The following is a 21,552-nucleotide window of genomic DNA, read 5'->3' as shown; positions in this document are numbered from 1 at the left end:
ATCCTGTAATTAGTGTAAATTTATTAGGAGATTTTATGAGTGAAAAGGAGATATGGGGGTCCGTTGCAGCATTTTAGCTCTCTCTTCATTGCCCAATTAGCTTCGCAGTGGGGGGAGGCAGCAGTTTGCCAACAGCATGCAGGTGTTTTTCTCTTACACAGAAGCCTTGTTGTCAGGCCTTGAGAATTAATGGGATATTGAATAGAAATTTTAGCTCTATGAGTTGTAATTCTTGTTTTACTTTAAAAAATGGTCTCACTAAAAACTGACTGCATTGCCTAGGTGTTAGATCTACTGGTCTATAGGCACAATTCACTTCCTCCACACTGAGTGTGATTAAACTTAAGCATTTGTATAAAGTGTTTGCAGGAGTGAGAACTTAAGGAGTTGCTATTTTGTTGTAAAAATGGCTTTGCCATTTTTCTTTAGCATAATAACAAATACTGTATTGGGTATAATCTTAATTCGGTTCCTGTGCTTGTATCTGTCCACAAATGATGCCATGGTTACTTCTCCTGGCTGGTACTGGCAATTCTATGGTTTATTTGGAAACTACTGGTAGTATAATCATAGAATCATAGAAATAGGGCTGGAAGGGACCTCAAGACATTATCTGGTCCAGCCCCTTGTGCTGAGGCAGGACCAAATAAATCTAGACCATCCCTGACAGGTGTTTATGTAACTTGTTCTTAATATCCTCACATACTGAGGATTCCACAGCGTCCCTTGGAAGCCTATTCCAGTGCTTAACTACGCTTACAGTTAGAAAGATTTTCCTAATATCTTTAAGCCCATTACTTTTTGTCTTACTTTCAGTGGACGTAGAGAACAATTGATCCCTGTTGTCTTTATAACACCTCTTAAAGACTGTTATCAGGTCTCCCATCAATCTTCCTTTCTCAAGACTCAATATGCTCAGTTTTTAAATCTTTCCTCATAGTCACAGGTTTTCTAAACCTATTAGCATATTTATTCTCCTTTGGACTCTCTCCAATTTATCCAATCTTTCTTGAAGTGTGTCTCCCAGAACTGGACATAGTACACCATTTGAGGCCTCACCACTGCTTAGTAGAGCAGGCCAATTATCTCTCAGATCTTTCCTATAATATTTTTGTTAATACCCCCCAGAGTATCAGCCTTTTATACAACTGCATCACATTGGTGACTTATATTCAATTTGTGATCTACTATAACCCCCAGATCCTTTTCAGCAGTAATACTGCATAGCTAGTTATTCCCCATTTTGTAATTGTGCATTTGATTTTTTTTATTTCCGAAGTATAGTACTTTGTCCTTGTCTTATGGTTTTAGTCAAATTATTATTAATAGAGGTAGACAAAAAGAGTGATATGTTTGTAATAATTTGTTATAGCCTACACAGGGGCCCCAAATACAGGGACATATGAGTGAATTGGCACAATGGGGTTGCATTGCCCAATTTACCTCACAATGGAACAAACACAAGGTTGCTGGTAACAAGCAGTTGTTTTTGGTTTTGCAATACGCTGAAGGTTTGGTCTCAGAACAAGAAATATTGTTCACCTAAGGAACTATTCTGGTGTTTTGCTACTAAAGCATGGAATGAGAGATTGGTTAGTAGCTATTTGTCTAGGCACTTTGAGTTGTGGACTCAGCAAGGGGTTGTTTAGATGGTGAATCCTTATAAGAAGGTCTTTTCAGAAGCAGTGCTATGTATATAGGCTTCTGAAGAGTTTATTTGGTTGCCAATACCTGTGTCTTTAAGAAACAGTTTCTCTTCAGTCCCTCACTGTACCACCACTAGAGACAGGGCCACCCAGAGGATTCAGGGGGCCTGAGGCAAAGCAATTTCGGGGGCCCCTTCCATAAAAAAAAAGTTGCAATACTATAGAATGCTATATTCTCGTGGGCCCCTGCAGGGCCCGGGGCAAATTGCCCCACTTGCCCTCCCCTCTGGGCAGCTCTGACTAGAGAGATTTCAGAGTAGCAGCCGTGTTAGTCTGTATCCGCAAAAAGAACAGGAGTACTTGTGGCACCTTAGAGACTAACAAATTTATTTGAGCATAAGCTTTCGTGGGCTACAGCCCACTTCATCGGATGCATGCAATGGAAGATATATATATACACAGAGAACATGAAACAATGGGTGTTACCATACACACTCTAACGAGAGTGGTCAGTTAAGGTGAGCTATTACCAGCAGGAGAGAAAAAAACTTTTTGTAGTGGTAATCAATATGGTCCATTTTCAGCAGTTGACAAGAAGTTGTGAGGAACAGTGTGTGTGGGGGGGGAAATAAACATGGAGAAATAGTTTTACTTTGTGTAATGACCCATCCACTCCCAGTCTTTATTTAAGCCTAATTTAATGGTGTCCATTTTGCAAATTAATTCCAATTTAGCAGTCTCTCGTTGGAGTCTGTTTTAGAAGTTTTTTTGTTGTAATATTACGACTTTTAGGTCTGTAATCGAGTGACCAGGGAGATTGAAGTGTTCTCCAACTGTTTTTTGAATGTTATAATTCTTGACGTCTGATTTGTGTCCATTTATTCTTTTACATAGAAATTGTCCGGTTTGGCCAATGTACATGACAGAAGGGCACTGCTGGCAGATGATGGCATATATCACATTGGTAGATGTGCAGGTGAACGAGCCTCTGGTAGTGTGGCTGATGTGATTAGGTCCTATGATGGTGTCCCCTGAATAGTTATGTGGAGAGAGTTGGCAATGGGCTTTGTTGCAAGGATAGGTTCCTGGGTTGTGTTTTTGTTGTGTGGTCTGTGGTTGCTGATGAGAATTTGCTTCAGGTTGGGGGCTGTCTGTAAGCAAGGACTGGCCTGTCTTCCAAGATCTGTGACAGTGATGGATTGTCCTTCAGGAAGGTGTTACCCCCACTCGGAACTTTAGGGTACAGATGTGGGGACCTGCATGAGATAACCCCTAAGCTTATTTACCAGCTTAGATCTAGTAGCTGCCACCACCAAATAGTTTAAACAAGCGTTTATGGGAGAGTCATTTGGAAACTCTGTCTTCCCCCCAAATATTTCCCCAGTCTTTATTCCCCCTTTTCCTGGCAGGATTGAGACTGATTCACCTCCCACCAATTTCTGGTGAGCCCAGATCATGTCCCTCTGGGTTTAAAAAGGTCACAAGCAGTTGGAGCCAGCTGAACCTAATTAGTTCTCTAGTAACCGCTTTTCCAGCTGAACCTTATTTCCCCATGGTTATCTCTCCTCAGTGGATTGGGAGAGGCCTTTTAACCCCCTGGAACTAATTACTACCCCCCTCCCCTTTGTAGCTGTTTGTCCTGGGTTTACCACAATTTATTTATCATTATCTATCCAGGGATTTCCAAGCACTTTACAAACACTAATGAAGGACATTTCCAAATACTCCTATAGCGAAAGGAAACTGAAACACAGGGAGGTTATACAATTGTCAAAGTTCACACAGTACATCTGTGGCAGAGAACAGATGCTGTGTTGTCTAGTGGATAGGGCACTGGACTGGGAGTCAGGAGACCATGAGGTTCTGTTCTTGACTCTCCCACTTATTTTCTGTATGATGCGGGGCAAATCACCTCACCTCTCTGTTTCCCCTTCTATCCTTTGTCAGTCTTTATTTAGTCTGTACGCTCTCCAGGACAAAGCTCTTACTATGCGTTTGTATAGCATATAGCATAATGAGGCCCCCATCCTGACTGAGACCGTTAGGTGCTACTCTAATACAAATAAAAAATCCATACTTCCTGACTTCCAGTCCTTAACTACTAGCTTCTGTGTCCTCGCCTTAAAAAGTTCTCTTTTCAAAGAAATTAAAAAGAATATAAACATTGTTACCCAATAATTTTTCTCATGTGGCATCAGAGGCTTTTTAAATTTCAATAAAAAGCATTCTATCAGATAATGAGCAGCTGCATATCAGTGACTCAAGGAAGCTCCCAGTTCTGAATTTTGAGTGGATGTTTGTACCGCTGATGTAATTTTTTTCTTATCGTAATCTGCACAAGCTCTGTGTGCAACACAACAAAGAACAGAGTCAACCATCACATATTTTTTTGAACCAACAAGCCAAAGAAACTATGATTTATTTTGTTAGACTTGCTACTCTATTTTTACAGCTCACTCTTCTCTTGTGACAGGGACTGTAGATGATCACTCAACATTGAAAAATACAAGTTTTGCTATAAGATAAGAAAACAACAATTCGAAAGGAAAGATGTTGCCACTGTTAGAATAATGTTTGTCTAGTGCATTTGGGCTCAAAACTGGTTTTGGAAATAATTTACCTGTAATAAAGCTATCATGGTTTAATTCTGCACTATGCAATAACATATATTTAGAGATATTAACTAACACTCTAATGTATTTGTTTTCTCTTTCTGCAGAAAAACTCAGAGAATGGCACTGAGAGGAATAAATCTCTCACACCTTTTAGGATCAGAACCCTAACTTTTTGTTAGTCTTCCAAAGGCAAATCATGATCTGTAAACCTGTGAGCAGAAACATGCCCGTAGCTGCAACAATAAATGTAACAAATACTTTTGAATACAGTGGTTGCTTTCATATTACTCACATACGCAGTTCTATTCTCGGTTGTACATTTTTGCCTTGAGGGAAGTTCCTGCCTATATCCATGATATTTAATAGCATTGTTGTTAGACTGGTTAACGCTACAGGGTGGAGATAGTCATATGCTATTTTTCCTGAGGGAAGAATTTCTTAAGGCAAAGACTGGCAAGTTGTTTAAGTTCCTCATCAGGACTTTTTTTTACCACTGTGTCAAATTCTGTATCTAACAAGGATGTGCAAACGCACTTCCAGAAGAGTCCAAATACTGGCCCTCTTTGGGGAAACTGTTTTCAGTTAATAATACCTAGCTCTTATAAGCCCTTTTCATCAGAGAGTCTCATGGCAATTTACAAAGGATGTCAGTGTCATTATCTCCATTTTACATACGGGGAAACTGAGGCATGGCACAGCAAAGTAACTTGTCCAAGATTAGCCAGCAGGCCCTTGACACAACTGGGATTAGAACCTATATATCCTGAGTCCCAATCCAGTGCTCTATGCAATAGGCCATGGTAACTGGAAAATCTTTAGCTGTTTGTTCTTGCAGCCTCCACCTAGCACCAAGTCTTTGAGCCTCATAGACTTTAAGGTCAGAAGGGACCATTATGATCATCTAGTCTGACCTCCTGCACAATGCAGGCCACAGAATCTCACCCACCCACTCCTGTAACAAACCCCTAACCTATGTCTGAGTTACTGAAGTCCTCAAATTGTGGTTTGAAGACCTGAAGCTGCAGAGAATCCTCCAGCAAGTGACCCCTGCCCCACGCTGCAGAGGAAGGCGAAAAACCTCCAGGGCCTTTGCCAATCTGCCTTGGAGGAAAATTTCTTCCCGACCCCAAATATGGCGATCAATTAAACCCTGAGCATGTGGGCAAGACTCACCAGCCAGCACCCAGGAAAGAATTCTCTATAGTAACTCAGATCCCATCACAGACCCCTGGGCATACTTACCTGCTGATAATCAAAGATCAATTGCTAAATTAATTGCCAAAATTAGGCTATCCCATCATACCATCCCCTCCATAAACTTATCAAGCTTAGTCTTAAAGCCTCATAGCTGCAGTCCTTTTCCTCTGAGGATCTTCAGAATACACTAGGTGGATGCTCGCCCATCTTCTGTATTGGGGTTGAGTGTGTGGTAAACGCACTTCTTCCTCCCAAATCTGACCTCCAACTCCAAGAAGGCCTTTTCCAGACTGGGTGACAATGGGCCTACTAGACACCATGTACACCCATCCCCGAAAATACATTTAAGATAAGAAATGGTTCCCTAGAGCTGCAGCAGGAGAGGTTTGCAAATGCTGATATTTGAGAGCTCTAGCATCGACGTAATAAGACCCACCCTTCCAAATCTCAGCATAGTCTCTCCTCTCTAAAGTCAAATATCCCTACTATGTGAGCATTGCGTATAACGGTGGGTCTACTTTGGGAAATTATTGGTTCAGTGCTGGTGAGGAGGCGACAAAGGATCACCCAGCACACGTAGAACAGAAATTCCAAACTGCTGGCTACACCCTAGTGATATCATTACATATTTGCCTACAACAAATCTGCGTTGTGTAGGGGACTGTACAGCTTATTCACATTCATAGCTGAGACAACCCACAAAAACATCTGTTTTTTATTATAATTAGTGCCTGTCAGTCAAATACTTGCCATTTAAACCTGTCAACACTTAAGAAAAGCTAGAGTGTCAATGCTGCATAGCTGGCTTACAGCAAATGGCAAAGCGAAATTGTATGGACCCTGGTATATTTACATATCTTTAATCTAGCATGCCTCAGACATTAAATAAAAAGCAATTAAACTGTTCTGAAGTAACCTAATTTTGATTGTTTGATTGCTTTGCTACCATAAAATCTGCTTTTTAAAAATGTTCGTAGTATTTCCATACTATATTTTAATTGCTAAATTTAAACAGCCACCATGTTAAATAGACATAAAGTGAAATAGATACTTTTAATAAAGCTTACACATTGAGTCTGTCTTATATGTTCCACTCTTTTCTTTAGATTTTCCTTAGCCCCAAATACCTAGCCTTAAGTTATGTTTAATTCTCCCTGTTTGGTTTCTTTTCCCTATAAAGTCTTACATTATTTTCACTATAAAGTTTTATATATTTTACTACCAAGTATATTTCTTCCTTATCTCCTAAGGATAAAGACAAGAAGGAAAACAAGGATCCTCATAATAAGGTACTCAGTGGTTTCTTCTCCCTCCTTGCAGTATGGAGGATGCATTACAAACCAATGCTGCAGTTAGCTAAATCGTTGTTACAGTATTTAGAAACTTCAAACTTTGATGCTACAGCTTTGTATGTATAGTATGAGGAAGCTTCACCTCCTCCTGTTTATTGTGATCTAATAGTTTGGGGGAAAAGACAAAGCCAAGGAAATCCTGATTCATCCAGTCAGTGACGATTTAACAACTTTTCCAGCTGCTCTAGTGACCTTCTGGAAAATAAAATAAATATAGTTAATTGAGAAGTTAAAATAGGTAATAATTAAAATGAAAAATTAGGGCAGGAAGAGCTGGTATGTGCTTCCTAATTCTTGACATGCCACCTATCCTTCCATCCCCTCTGCATACAATTTACATTCATTTTGCATACCCACTGAATGCCAAATCACTCAAATTTACACTACTTCACCTCTTACACACACACACACACACACACACACACACACACACACACACACACACACGATGTGTAACTGCTTACACTATTGTTGAATATGGCCTGTAGTCAATCAAGGCAGGATTAGTAACATAGGAAATAGCAATAAGGAATACAAAATATCTGTTAATGATCTGTTATCTTTCTCTGTTCTTCCAGTATGCATCTGTTTTCCTGGAGTACATTTTTTCCCTTGCACAGATGCATGCTATTGTTAAACTTGCAGTGCTATGCAGGTTCCTCTTACATAAGCATACTGATCCCTCTAATGGGTCATTAATCCATAGATGTTTTAAATTAATTCATACATGCAGATTAGAGAAACGTAATTAAAACATTACTATAATATCAGAAGCCTGATATATTTTTGTTGTTTTAAATACTACAAAGGCCGGTTAATGTTGGGAAGAACCGGTTGAGACTTTGAAAGTGGAAGGCAACTTGTGTGAAAGTGATCATGAAATGGTAGAGTTCATGATTCCAAGGAATCGTAGGTAGCACAATAAAGATAATGGATTTCAAGAAGGCAGACTTTAACAACTCAGGGAGTTGGTAGGTAAAATCCCATGGGAAGCAAGTCTAAGGGGAAAAACAATTGAAGACAGTTGGCAGTTTTTCAGAGACATTATTAAGGGCAAACTCTTATTATTAAATAGCAAACTCTTCCATTGCTTAAGAAAGATAGGAAGTATGGCAAGAGACCACCCTGACTTAACCAGGAGATCTTCAATGATCTAAAACTCAAAACAGAGTCCTACAAAAAGTGGAAACTCGGTCAAATTACAAAGGATGAATATAAACAAATAACAAAAAACAAATATGTAGTGACAAAATTAGAAAAGCCAAGGCACAAAACAAGATCAACTAGCTAGCGACATAAAGGGAAACAAGAAAACATTCTACAAATACATTAGAAGCAAGAGAAGACCAAGGACAGAGTAAGCCCATTACTCAATGAGGGGGGAAAGACAATAAGAGAAAATGTGGAAATAGCAGAGGTGTGCTCAATGACGTCTTTGTTTTGGTTTTCACCAAGAAGGTTGGTGGCGATTGGATGTCTAAAATAGTGAATGCCAGTGAAAATGAGGTAGGACCAGAGTCTAAATAGGGAAAGAACAAGTCAAAAATTACTTAGACAAGATAGATGTCTTCAATTTACCAGGCCTGATGAAATGCATCCTAGAATACTCAAGGAGCTGACTGAGGAGATATCTGAGCCATTAGCAATTATCTCTGAAAAGTCATGGAAGACGGGAGACATTCCAGAAGACTGGACCAGGGCAAATATAGTGCCCGTCTATAAAAAGGGAAATAAGGACAGCCTGGGGAATTACAGACCAGTCAGCTTAACCTCTGTACCCGGAAAGATAATGGAGCAAATAATTAAGCAATCAATTTGCAAACACCTAGAAGATAATAAAGTGATAAATAACGGCCAGCATGGATTTATCAAGAACAAATCATGTCAAACCAACCTGATAGCTTTCTTTGACAGGGTAACAGGCCTTGTGGATAAGGGGGAAGTGGTAGATGTGGTATATCTTGACTTTAGTAAGGCTTTGGATACTGTCTTGTATGACCTTCTCATAAACAAACTAGGGAAATAAATCTAGATGGAGCTACTATAAGATGGGTGCATAACTCATTGGAAAATCATTCCCAGAGGGTAATCATCAGTGGTTCACAGTCATGCTGGAAGGGCATAACGAGTGGGGTCCCGCAGGGATCGGTTCTGGGTCTGGTTCTGTTCAGTATCTTCATCAGTGATTTAGATAATGGCATAGAGAGTACACTTATAAAGTTTGTGGACGATACCAAGCTGGGAGGGGTAGCAAGTGCTTTGGAGGATAGGATTAAAATTCAAAATGATCTGGACAAACTGGAGAAATGGTCTGAAGTAAACAGGATGAAATTCAATAAGGACAAATGCAAAGCACTCCACTTAGGAAGGAACAATCAGTTGCACACATACAAAATGGGAAATGACTGCCTAGGAAGGAGTACTGCAGAAAGGGATCTGGGGGTCATAGTGGATCACAAGCTAAATATTAGTCAACAGTGTAACGTTGTTGCAAAAAAAGCAAACATCATCCCGAGATGTAGTAGCAGGAGTATGGTAAGCAAGACACGAGAAGTAATTCTTCCGCTCTACTCCGCGCTGATTAGGCCTCAACTTGAGTATTGTGTCCAGTTCTGGGCACCACATTTCAGGAAAGATGTGGACAAATTGGAGAAAGTCCAGAGAAGAACAAAAATTATTAAAGGTCTAGAAAACATGGCCTATGAGGGAATACTGAAAAAACTGCGTTTGTTTAGTCTGGAGAATAGAAGACTGAGAGGGGACATGATAACAATTTTCAAGTATGTAAAAGGTTGTTACAAGGAGGAATAAGAAAAATTGGTTTTCTTAACCTCGGAGGATAGGACAACAAGCAGTGGGCTTAAATTGCAGCAAGGGAGGTTTAGGTTGGACGTTAGGAAAAACTTTCTAACTGTCAGAGTGGTTAAGCACTGGAATAAAATTGCCTAGGGAGGTGGTGGAATCTCCATCATTGGGGATTTTTAAGAGCAGGTTGGACAAACACCTGTCAGGGATGGTCTAGGTAATATTTAGTCCTGCCTTGAGTGCAGGGGACTGGAGTAGATGACCTCTCGAGGTCCCTTCCAGTTCTATGATTCTATGATTGTATGTTATGAACTGCCAGCTTGCAAAACATATTTAATTATATTAAAGATTCTGAAATAATATTTCAGAACACAAAAAGTCTATAAACTGAGCAAGCCTTTTTATTTCTAAGAATTACACACACACCTAAACAATTTATTTATTAAAAAATATTCCTTCTTGCCTGATACAAGTTTCAGCATAGAGTGAACTCTTATGGTTCACTTGAATAAAAAAATTAATAATAGATGGACAATTAACTGTAGCATTCCCTGAAGAACTGTAATACCACAGCTGAAACAAGAACTTGTTTTTATTCTGCATACATATGGGAAATATATTCGTTCTCCCTTTTAATATTAACTTTATTATTACATGTTTCCCAGACCCTTTTATCAATAAAAAACTGATGTAGCTGTGAAACAATGCACTGTAGATACTTATTATTTAAAGTTTCACACTTATCCCAATGTTTTTGTTTAGAGTTCATATAAGGAAAATGTTTTCCACCTTGCAACTGGTTTCCCTTAAAATGATAAAATATTAAAAAGTGAACTAAAATGTTCTAAAATGTAACTAATTCAGGAATTTTCCATGAGCCAAATAATTTTTACAGAGTGTTACAGCAAGAGTAAGTTATCTTAACAGTTGCTTACTCCAAGAGCATGAATATTTTCAGCACATAAATGTCTGGATGTAGTTTCTTTTATTTTCAGAAACTACAACAAAAATAGTAAGTAGAACCCTAATGAGCAAAAGATGCAAATAATAATGAGCAAAATAATAAACCAGAAAACACAAGGGGCCAGGTTTTTAACCCTGACATCTGATTTGGTGTACCCACTTTTGTACATACTAAAGTACATAATCTATAAATGGGGTAGCTGGCCATTAAAATGACCAATCTGCATGTGCAAAATGGATACACAACCACACATGCAGTCACAATGAATTGTTTGGAAAAAATAGGTGCTAAAATTAAACAGCCAGAAAATTTAGCTCACAGTACCGTAACCCTAAAGCATCTGAACACATCAAATGATCCATTGTTATCTAGTACACTATTACAGAAGTCTTAAATCATCATCTATCAGACAAAAGAGTAACAGGCTCTTATAGATATGCCAGGCTAATAAATGACCTTTAGCAAGTCTTAGATCAGCTGGACATCCAGTACTGATAGGTGTACAGATTTTATACATAAGTACTGGAAGGAGCCTAATGTTGGTACTTAGCCTTCAAAAATAAGTTTTGTGTGTTTCAGATTTCATAAAAGTTTAATGTAAGCTTCATTTATATAAGCAATTTTAGGACCAATGCATTCTAAAGTAATTTCCTGGAGAATAACCATATATTACATGAAGTCTATAAAATTTTCTGCAGAATTATCCAAATATCTTCATTTATTAAAGGTTAATAGAAAAGCACAGATTTTACTGTACTGTGATTCTTCAGTCTCTCAAGCTTCATGCTTCTACACTGCTTATTCTACATCTGGCAGATTGGTTTTATTTTCACTTTGTGTATTTCCAGTATTCTAAAAAATAAATTGATAAGGAACATTAGTTGATTGGCTGTTCATTCTTACATCTATTTAGTTTTATATTAACACTGTTTCTCCACTAACAGCTTTTGCATCGCAGCACTAATTGCTAAAAGCAGTCAGATTTGTCAATCAATGGAAAATGCCTTTAACCATTCCCCAAATTCCTCTTCACTAGTGTGAATAGCTACTAGAGACCCAAGCTTGATGAAATTAAGCAGGGTACTCTCTTATTTCTCATTTCCTCCATTAGATTGTATCTGATGATGAAGATTAAAGCCCCTGACAAGACAGTGGTGTCTTTTGTTTTCCACCTGTCCAGCCAGATTAGACACTTGGCATCAACTACTGGTGTCATGGGCAGGCACTGCCTATGAAGCATTCAACTGTCATCCTCAAACATTTAATTCAATGTTACAATATATAACATTGTCCCTTAACACTCTATGATGTAAAAGCATATAGTTGTGTTCAGCATTACTCTTTTCTTGACTCTTGTAATATTTGTGCACAAAGATGTTAGGACTCAGTTGTGCAACAATTCTTCACAGTGTACATCCACAGAAACTAGGATATCAATGAAGCTTTTTATATAATTGAAGCTGGATGGATTTTCCTTTCTGGCACAGTTCAGTTCTCATTATGTAAACACACCTCTACCCCGATATAACGCAACCCAATATAACACAAATTCGGCTATAACACGGTAAAGCAGCGCTCCGGGGGGGCGGAGCTGTGCACTCCAGAAGATCAAAGCAAGTTTGATATAACACAGTTTCACCTATAATGCGGTAAGATTTTTTGGCTCACGAGGACAGCATTATATCAGGGTAGAGGTGTATATGAAATCTGAAAATTATGGAAAATACAATCAAATAATAATGGGAAAAATCCTTAGGTCCTTACTCAATTTTCAGTCAGTTCTTACTCAGGTAAGTAGTAACCGGCTTTAATGGGAGCTGACCTCAGTAAAAATGGAGTAAGAACCTCAGGATATGGCCTATTTAATAATACCTGACATTTATACAGAATTTTTCGTCAGCAGAGTTCAAAGTGCTTTATGAAGATTAGGTATGAGGGAACTGAGGTACAGAGAGTTTAAGGTTATACTGCAAAGTATGCAATACATTTAAGTTACAGACTTTATAATCATACACTTTACAATGGATTGCAAATCTATTTTTTCAGTCTTTCTTACTGTAAAACAATATTTTATATAATTTCATAAATATGTGATCTAGCATGGTAAAGCCAAAAAGGAGGATTTTGGTATGCTATCTGATTCACTGACATGCCCGCAAATGTTGCAACCCTTGTGCTTTCCCCTACTACTTTTAAAGCCTAACCTGTTGGTGACAGTACATATAAATTAATGGAGTATCTAGCACAAGAGATGCACATAGATGCTGGAACTAAGGGTGCTGCACCCCCTGGCTTGAAGTGGTTTCCATCATATACAGGATTTACAGTTTGGTTCAGTGGCTCTCAGCATGCCCACTATACAAATTGTTCCAGCACCCCGGAGATGCATGACCTTTATTCTTTTTATTGGTGACAGTGTGTAAGATCTTGCCCTTCTATTAAATATTGTTTATGCTAAAAATGATCCATCATGGAACAATACATTATCTATTGAAATTCTGGTCTTCTTGCACACACACAAATGGATTTGATATAGTACCTAATTATGATATTGAGATACAGCATGACCTAGTAGAACAGAATGAAACTGGGAGCCAGGAACTCCTGAACTCTAATCCCAGCTCTAACACTGATTCAATATGATTCTTTGGGCAAGCTACTTGTGCTTATCTTCCCTGGGTCTCAATTTACCCTTCTAGAAAATGGAGAAAACAATACTTACTTTGCTGCTTCACAGAGATATTCTGAAGTTGAATCAGTTAATATTTGTACAATGTTTCAAAATTATAAACTGCTACAGATATGCTAAGTATTACAATTGTGTGTAAATTTAGGCTGGGAAATAGCGAAGGAACTTGTTCTGTGTTTGGCAACTAGAACATCATACTCTGATCCTTATATCAGATTTGTCTAGCTTTGGGGTGAATAATTACTATGTGTTAGTTGCAATGCAAATTTGGAAACCTCTTCCCTTTACAAGCAGAGAAAGATCTGGATTGATTTTTGATGCCCTGCTTGAGTGCAGAGATCCTCAGAAAATTGGCAGATCTGCTTCTGAGCCTTCCAAACAGTAGCATTTAACTCTTAACCTATTTTGATTGCATTGTCAGAAAATGGAAAGCAAGGCATTTCTGCAGGAGTATCTGGGGCTATAGTGAGCAAAATCAAGACCAGCTCAGTAAAGTCAATAAAGTGGCACTTGGTTACACCAGGTCTGAACTAGTTTATTGTGTATTAAGTTCAACATATTCTCTGCAGTCATGGATTCTGACAGTAGATCAGTTGTTTGCCAGTTGTAGTCATTTATCTTCATCTTAAGTAAAGTTCCAATTCTTAATGATGTACTACATTCTGAAGCAGTTATAGAGTTATATTTTCGGTTACTGTGTTAGAAATATGGCTAATAACTGCTATCTATTATTTACAAATTTAATTATGCAACATACTTATTTGTAAGTTACTGAACAAGGGAAACTTAGATACAATATCTAGTTTTTAATGAGCTCTTGATTTTAAAAGTTTTTATCTAATTTCCAGCTAGGTTTACTAAGACACGAGACTGAGTAATTTTCCCTCATGTTCACATAGTGAGTCGATAGCCCAACCCACACGATTTCTCTACTAAACAAACATACAGTATTAATTTACCTCTTGTTTTTCTTGATTCTGATCCACATTTAGTAAAGATGGTATTTTAGATACTTCCGATTTCTTTGACTCCCTCTTCAGCACTTTTACCTGTTTAACTTTTACAAACAGATACCTTATTATTTCCGCATATTGTACTTTTTCCTTTCTACATGCTCCTTCAGTTTCATCTTCTGTCTTTAACTGATTACTTTTGAAACAGCGTTGAACAAGAAAACCAGGGTCAGACTGAAAATTGAGTATGGAGATTTCAGAAGAAGACAACCAGTTACTGTATGCTGAAGGACTGACTAGCTCAGGGTTTCTCAAACAGGGGTCGCCACTTGTGTAGGGAAAGCTCCTGGTGGGCTGGGCCGGTGTGTTTACCTGCTCCGTCCGCAGGTCTGGCTGATCGCGGCTCCCACTCACTGTGGATCGCTGCTCTGGGCCAATGGGAGCTGCTGGAAGGTAAACACACCGGCCCGGCCCGCCATGGGCTTTCCCTACACAAGCAGCGACCCCTGGAATATCAGATACAGTTTCCATTTAAATTCAGACTGTGATCATTTTAATTACAAGAACCAAGTTACGGATACGCTACTAAGGGTGTCCATTTGTCTACACAGCTGCTGTTACTTGAACTAGTCTCTAGATGTCATTGTTTTCTATAGAGAGACAAAGTAGGTGAGGTAATATCTTTTCTTGGACCAGCTTCTGTTGGTGAAGACAGGCTTTTGAGCCTCCACAGAGCTCTTGTCCTAAAGAAGAGCTCTGTGTAAGCTCGAAAGCATGTCTCTGTCACCAACAGAAGCTGGTCTAATAAAAGGTATTACCTCACTGAGCTTGTCTCTCTAATAACCTGGGACCAGCACAGCTACAACATAACTGCATACAACAATGGAAGATATCTTTGTTTCCCTAGAAATCCTGATTGAAGCTCATTTGTCTGGCAGTTCACATACGTGGAAATACAAATAAAATAAAAGAAGCTGACAAAAAATTCCAAACTATATTTTTAAGGTTTGTTTAATATGTTAAAAATAAATGACCTCTTTAAAAGATGGTGCTAACTTCAATTTGCAGATGAGGACTCTTCTCCAGTCCAAAGACTCGGATGTGTTCACAGCAGTGATTTTGTCCAATTTGATGCATTTTTTTTCTCAGCACCTTCCACCAAAAATCACATGCTGGTTTTTAAGTCTCTTCAACTGGCACTTGATGCAGATTTGCAAAGCCAATTACAATTTCATACCTTCTATTCCTTTCAGCTCCTTTTGTTGTGCTGTTATTGGCAGTTCTGGGAAATGGATGTCTTTCTTCTCAGATTTTGAAATACTGCGTTTCTTTCGGTTCATATTGGCCATTTGATCAATCTGAGCAGCTCGTTCATACAGTGTGACTTTTTCTGTTTGAGTCTAAACAGAAAATCACAATATATTTAAAACTGTATGTGATATGAGTATGGCTATATCTTTCTTGGCATGTTTCAAGAGGTTACCACCAACTAAACGAAGTAAAATATATTAAAAGTTCAAACTTCAATAGTGTTCCAAAAGCCAAGGTCTTCACATGCTACAGGAAGCTAACTATGTATCACTACTAGTTATGAATCACCATTATGGGATAGGAGAATATTTAGAATTTTTATCTTTCAAAAAAAGTCTATCATAATGTAGCTCTGGCTCCTCTGCAGGTGGCGGTATTCAGGGACATAGGCACTTACATCACTGTGTATTGTTTGCCACCTTACCAATTTAAAAATGAAGAACAGAAGCATGCAATTAATTTGTCATACCTCATTGCAAGTGGGAATGGTCAGCTGACCTGAGACATACCAAAAGAAAAATGAGTGCTATTCTTTGGCCCCACCAGGGTTTTCAGAATAAAAGATAGGAAGTGAGCTCTGCAGGGAAATTAGTGTATTTGTTAATGTCAAAAAGTGGGGTTCTCAGGATGAAGATATGATTATGGTAATTGGTCAAGGATTATCATGGAGAAAACCCAACACTAGTGAGAGAGATGTACATGAAAGTGTAAAACTCTCTCAGGAATATAGGGCAAAATCCTGGATCCACTGAAGTCAATGGTGAAACATCCATTAATAGGTCCAGCATTTCATGCAGAGTCTGAATTTCTTTTACTCTAGTTTCTGGAGCTGCTCCTCCACCCTCAACCCCTGCCCATCACCACCAGCTGGGAGTCTCCAGAAACCACAAGGCCTGTCCTTAAATAAGAATTTCACAACACAGAAGTCTTATTATGTGTCAACAGTAAAAGTATAAACAGATAAGACAGTAGCATGAAATACAGAATATTATGGAAGAGAGAAGAAAGGGTTTAATTTTAAATTACCAGTTTTGTAAACATACTTGAGCCAGAGTCCCATCATCCTGTCTGTTGTTTGGACCTATTTGTCCCACTGACTGCCAAGGGCTTCTCCTTTTCTTTGCTTTTTCAGGTAGCCTATGACAAAGAAATACAACTATAATATGTAACATTAATTATCAGGTAAGTGAGGTGTGCTCTCATTATGTAAACAAACATGCACATTCACAAATGTATTCTAAATTAGCTTTGTTGGTGGGAGTGGTGTCTGGCACCACCTCAACACAGCTTTGGAGCCGCCATTAAATAGTAATACTTAGAATTTAAACACTACATTTCATGTTCTAATTATTTTAACAATATTAACTAATTAATTTTTACAATACTCTTGTAAGAGTGATAGGAAATATTATCCCCAATGTACAGAAGGGAAACAGACAAAAGAAAAGCTAAGGTCACTGATCTAAGGTCATAGAGGGAGTCACTGTCAGGGCAAGCATTCATATGCAGGAGTTCCTGCCTTGAGACCTTTCCTCTGACCATGCATCTATCTCCATCTCCCATAATATTCACAGATGCCCACCACCATGCTGCAGCCACTTTTACAGTGCTCACCCTCCAGCCAGAGGACCACTTTGCCAACTTGTCAAAAGCTGAAAGACTACATCTTATTTGGGAAAAAAAAGCAGATTGCAGGAACCCTCTTCTTCTGAAAGAGGATTTGCTCTTATTTTAATAGAGGTGTGGACTGTAGAAATGACTGATCTCGGTTTGTCCTATCTTTGACCCGAGACCTGACCTGGCTCAATCCATGACAGGACAAATAATCTCTGTGGGCTCCATCTCTGTACTTAAGATGAAGCAGCCATGTGGGCTGCACCGTGAAATGTCACAGCCACAGCTGGCCTTTAGCTAGCCCTAGTCATACAGCATATTAACCAAATGAAAGAAGCATTCATTTAACCGAACCATCACTAGATACATACATGTGATAATTCATTTCAAAAGATACTGTTATTAAATAAAGAACAACTGTCTATTCGAACACTACCTCATTACATAAGCAATAGGCTCTAACCTTGTATTGGAGTGTGGGAAGGGTGAACTGAAATTTGCAGCAGTAAGGTTCCCACAATTTGGATTGATAGGTGGCATTGTTGTACCAACGGCTATTAGTGGAGGATCTTCCTTCACACCGCTGGGATCGTTGCTAGCTGCTACAGTGGTCGTTATATCAGTGATTGTAGGTTTACTCTCTTGAGGAAAACTGGGAGGATTCTGTGAGGAAGGAGCCCACTGATTAACTGCATCTTCTTGTTCAATCTTTTTTATTTCTGGAATCTCTGGTTTCCCTCCTTTCACTTTTGTACCTTTTACTTTTAAGTCCTTTGATTTTTTGTCCTTTTCAATATCCTGGAACAGATACTACATCAAAATATACATACACTGTGAAACATAAAATGTCACCTAATTTAGTCTGCTAGATCCTGGTCACGCGAGGTGCTGAGTGTCTTTCAATTCCCATTGAGTTCAGTGAGAGTGGAGAGTGCTTATTGCCCCGCAGGACTGGACCCTACCATTGTTTATGCTTTGGAAGTCCTAATGCTCTTTTCAGACCATCAAAGATCAATTTTTAGAACTTGTAAATTCGGTTTTTCAAATTCAGGCATCAAACGATGATGTCAAATGTACCAAGGTGGCAAGATCATTTTAAAATAATAATAAACTATTATATTGCTGTCCCAGTAGAGGAAAATATAAACTGCATTTCTAACACCAAGTTTGTTTCAGGAAAACTCCTTTGCCATTTGATAAACTTGAAAACTTTTAAAAACGGAAGTGTTAAAGAAAGGACTATTTAACCTGGCAGCCACACGTCAGAATAAAACTCTAGCTACAGCTTAAAATTAATAACAACAACAAATAAGTTTCAAGTCAGTAGTTTAATGTGAGATCTTATTTTCTTTTTCCCAGCCCTGTCTGCTCAGGGGCTGAGGTTACTCTGTTGATGGTGACTGGCCAGAGCAGACAGGGTACCAATAACTATACTGGGACATTGCAACAACAGGTAAGTGACATTTCCCCCATCTCTTAAATGAAGGTCTAGCAAGCTACTAGGACTATGTTTTACCCCATATTTCCCTTGGTTTGACTCTTCCTCTATGTCTTATTAGGAGGACTACAGTCAAAGGGTTAACTGGAGGGTGGTGGGACAAATGAACCAAGCAAATGTAAAAAAGGAAGCTGCTGACAGGCCAAACAACCACTTCTATACACAGTGGTGGGGGAGAGCCTTTATCCCTGAAATGTTCTGGGTTTACTGCCAGAACCCAGTTCCTTCCTAGGCCTCCCTTCCCTGGACCAGCAGTAGCCTGCTCCACTCACCAGCTAATCTCCTATTCCCCAGATTTGTTTCTTGCAGGTGGTAGATCAGCTGGTGAGGGAAGCATGCTGCCAACAGAGGAAACAACAGAGCAGGAGCTACTCAGCAGAAAGAGAGAGAGAGTGTGTGTGTGTAAGCAGAAGCACCCATCTGTCCTGTCAGAGGCTTCCTTCCCGCTGAGGACTCACTTCTATTCTTGGCTTCCCACCCACAAACTGAGTCCTAGTACTGTGGTCTGGCTTTCTGTCCACCCTCGCTAGACCTAGAGAAGGGAAGGAGAGGGGAAAATATCACTTACCTGCTGCAGTATCCTAACATAGTAGCCAACTAGCTTCTGGTCAGGATGTCATCAGCAGAATAACCTTAATACATGCCTTCATCAAGGAAATAGGATGTGGCCTGAGAAAAACAAAATGTGAACTAAATTTAGACTGCTGATTTGAATATATTTTTCTAATACTCTAAATGGAGTCTGGAATTAAAGGACCTATCCATACCTTCAAAATGTAACTAGGGGAAGAAAAAGCTATAGCCATGCTTTAAAGGGACATGCAGTAACATAAAAATCACACTTCAAGTAACACCCAAGATTACTTACTGTAACTAAAAGCAATTAGAGAAAAAATAATAATCTATTTTTTGTTTATTTTTATCATTTGACAGTACCTGGTGAACAGTCAATTCCACTTTTTATAACCAGTCAATTTCTTATTTAGTTTGTGTCGGTCATTCACACAGCAACAGAGAATAGAAAAAACATTTTTACAAGTAGGGAAGTGTGATTACAAAGCCACAAAATTTGCCAGTGAATTTAGACTTAGCACTTAAAAGTACTTTTAATTCATGTTTCGAAATTGACTGGATTTTAGATTGATTGTGTTCCTTTAATATAGTACTATTAGTCTCTGGAATACTGTGATTCTCCAACCTTTTCATCATGGGGACCACTTCATAACAAAAATAGCCTCTCCTGGATCATCTCTCCTCTCAGCCCCTCACTGCTTGGTTCTCAAATTGTTCCAGTACCAGTGCTGCTAGTTGTATCTTATTGATGTTTCTGAGCAACACTAATATTATGGATTCCTCAACTAATAAAGTGGTCTCAAACTTTCCTTTAAAGGCAGGGTATGTGTTTTAATCTGTCTTTGGAAAGCGCCTAGCACATTTTTGGTGCTACCACAATATGAATAATAATTTGCAAATCATCAGGAAAGGTTCCTTGCTCCTTAGTTTGAGGACCACTTTACAACTGGAAGAATCCTTGGTACTGTTGTCCCAAAACATCTGTAAGATAGAAATGGCAATAGAAAGTGTTATATATACAGGTAGCTAGCAGGTAGATTAGAAAGGTATCTAAATGAAGTCACATAGGACCCTTACTTCTTTCATCATCTTTTCATGAGATTTACTCTAACTACAGACATGTAGACTCCAGTTCAGCAAAGTATTTAAGCATGTGCCCTGAGTCTATTCCTAAAGTGCTTTGCTGAATCAAGATTGACTGCTGAGTCAGGGTCCCAATGAATATATACGAATATAAGATAATGGAGTAACAATTTTGTTTCATTTTGATAATATTTGTCTCTCTAAATGTAACAGACCAAATTCATTCCTACTGTAACTACACTGACTTCAGAGACACAGTCCAATCTATTACAGTAGAACCTCAGAGTTACGAACACCAGAGTTACGAACTGACCAGTCACCCACATACCTCATTTAGAACCAGAAGTAGGCAATCAGGCAGCAGCAGAGACGAGACACAAAAAAAAAAAAAGGCAAATACAGTGCAGTACTGTGTTAAATGTAAACTACTAAAAAAAGGAGGGAAAGCAGCATTTTTCTTCTACACAGTAAAGTTTCAAAGCTGTATTAATTAAGTCAACGTTCAGTGGTTGAAAGAACAACCATAACATTTTGTTCAGACAAACATTTCAGAGTTACGAACAGCCTCCATTCCCGAGGTGTTTGTAACTCTGAGGTTCTACTGTACCTCTATATTGTAGGTATACAGTTTAAGATGACAATTTTAATACAGCAATAAATATTTTAAGAAAAATAATTCTCACCTTCCCAATCACTGGACCATTCTGAGAGGCATTAATATGAATAGTTCTCTTTTCATCTTTTATTAGTTCAATCTCTTTATTATTCTCTCTGAGTTTTGAAAGAGAATTTAACTTTGCTTCTTGTAATAATTTAGCCTTCAGTTCTGGTAAGAATCTGATAAAGTGAAATGTTCTTTTTATTTTCATACATACAGTTTTTCTCTTAACATTTCATGGCCAATACTTAACCTAACTCATTAATTAGCAAATTTACCTGCCAAATAGCTCATGAGCAGATCTATGCATGACGCAACTCTATCTGGCAAAATTATAAAGTATGTCAATAAAGGGCATATCTTTAACAAATTTGATTTTGGCTCTTTAGACAAACATTTTAAAAAAATGTTTGCTAATAAATACATTATGTTCCTTATAAAGTCTTTTTCAAAAGGCAAAATTTATTCACGTGTAGAGAGTTCAATTTTAGTGTTGACAAATTATATACCAATCTATTTATTGTTCTAAAGTTCAAGAAAACTTCTTGGCATCGCACATTAACAAAATCCCTTTGAGGTCTGACTGATTCAACA

The 21,552-nt window shown here is 38.4% G+C and overlaps 1 protein-coding gene across 2 annotated transcripts in view; it reads right to left on the bottom strand.

Annotated features, from left to right (window-relative positions):
• LOC120369649 (serine/threonine-protein phosphatase 2A catalytic subunit alpha isoform) overlaps nt 1-21,552 on the bottom strand; it is a 75,063-nt gene that overhangs the window by 36,232 nt on the left and 17,279 nt on the right. Inside the window, exons 9-15 of one of the 2 annotated variants that reach the window (XM_039483159.1) lie at nt 20,984-21,137; nt 17,610-17,944; nt 16,576-16,669; nt 15,459-15,621; nt 14,228-14,325; nt 11,337-11,431; nt 6,850-7,005 (exon numbers count right to left, since the gene is read on the bottom strand). In XM_039483159.1, the coding sequence (XP_039339093.1) occupies nt 11,378-11,431; nt 14,228-14,325; nt 15,459-15,621; nt 16,576-16,669; nt 17,610-17,944; nt 20,984-21,137 (898 nt within the window). In that variant the 3' untranslated portion in view covers nt 6,850-7,005; nt 11,337-11,377. Of the gene's footprint in view, nt 1-6,849; nt 7,006-11,336; nt 11,432-14,227; nt 14,326-15,458; nt 15,622-16,575; nt 16,670-17,609; nt 17,957-20,983; nt 21,138-21,552 lie in introns of those variants that run through there. The other variant, XM_039483161.1, reaches the window with a different exon arrangement.

Source organism: Mauremys reevesii, linkage group 8 (genome assembly GCF_016161935.1).
Source record: "Mauremys reevesii isolate NIE-2019 linkage group 8, ASM1616193v1, whole genome shotgun sequence".
Lineage (NCBI taxonomy): Eukaryota > Metazoa > Chordata > Testudines > Geoemydidae > Mauremys > Mauremys reevesii.
This window is presented reverse-complemented; position numbering and strand designations above follow the sequence as displayed.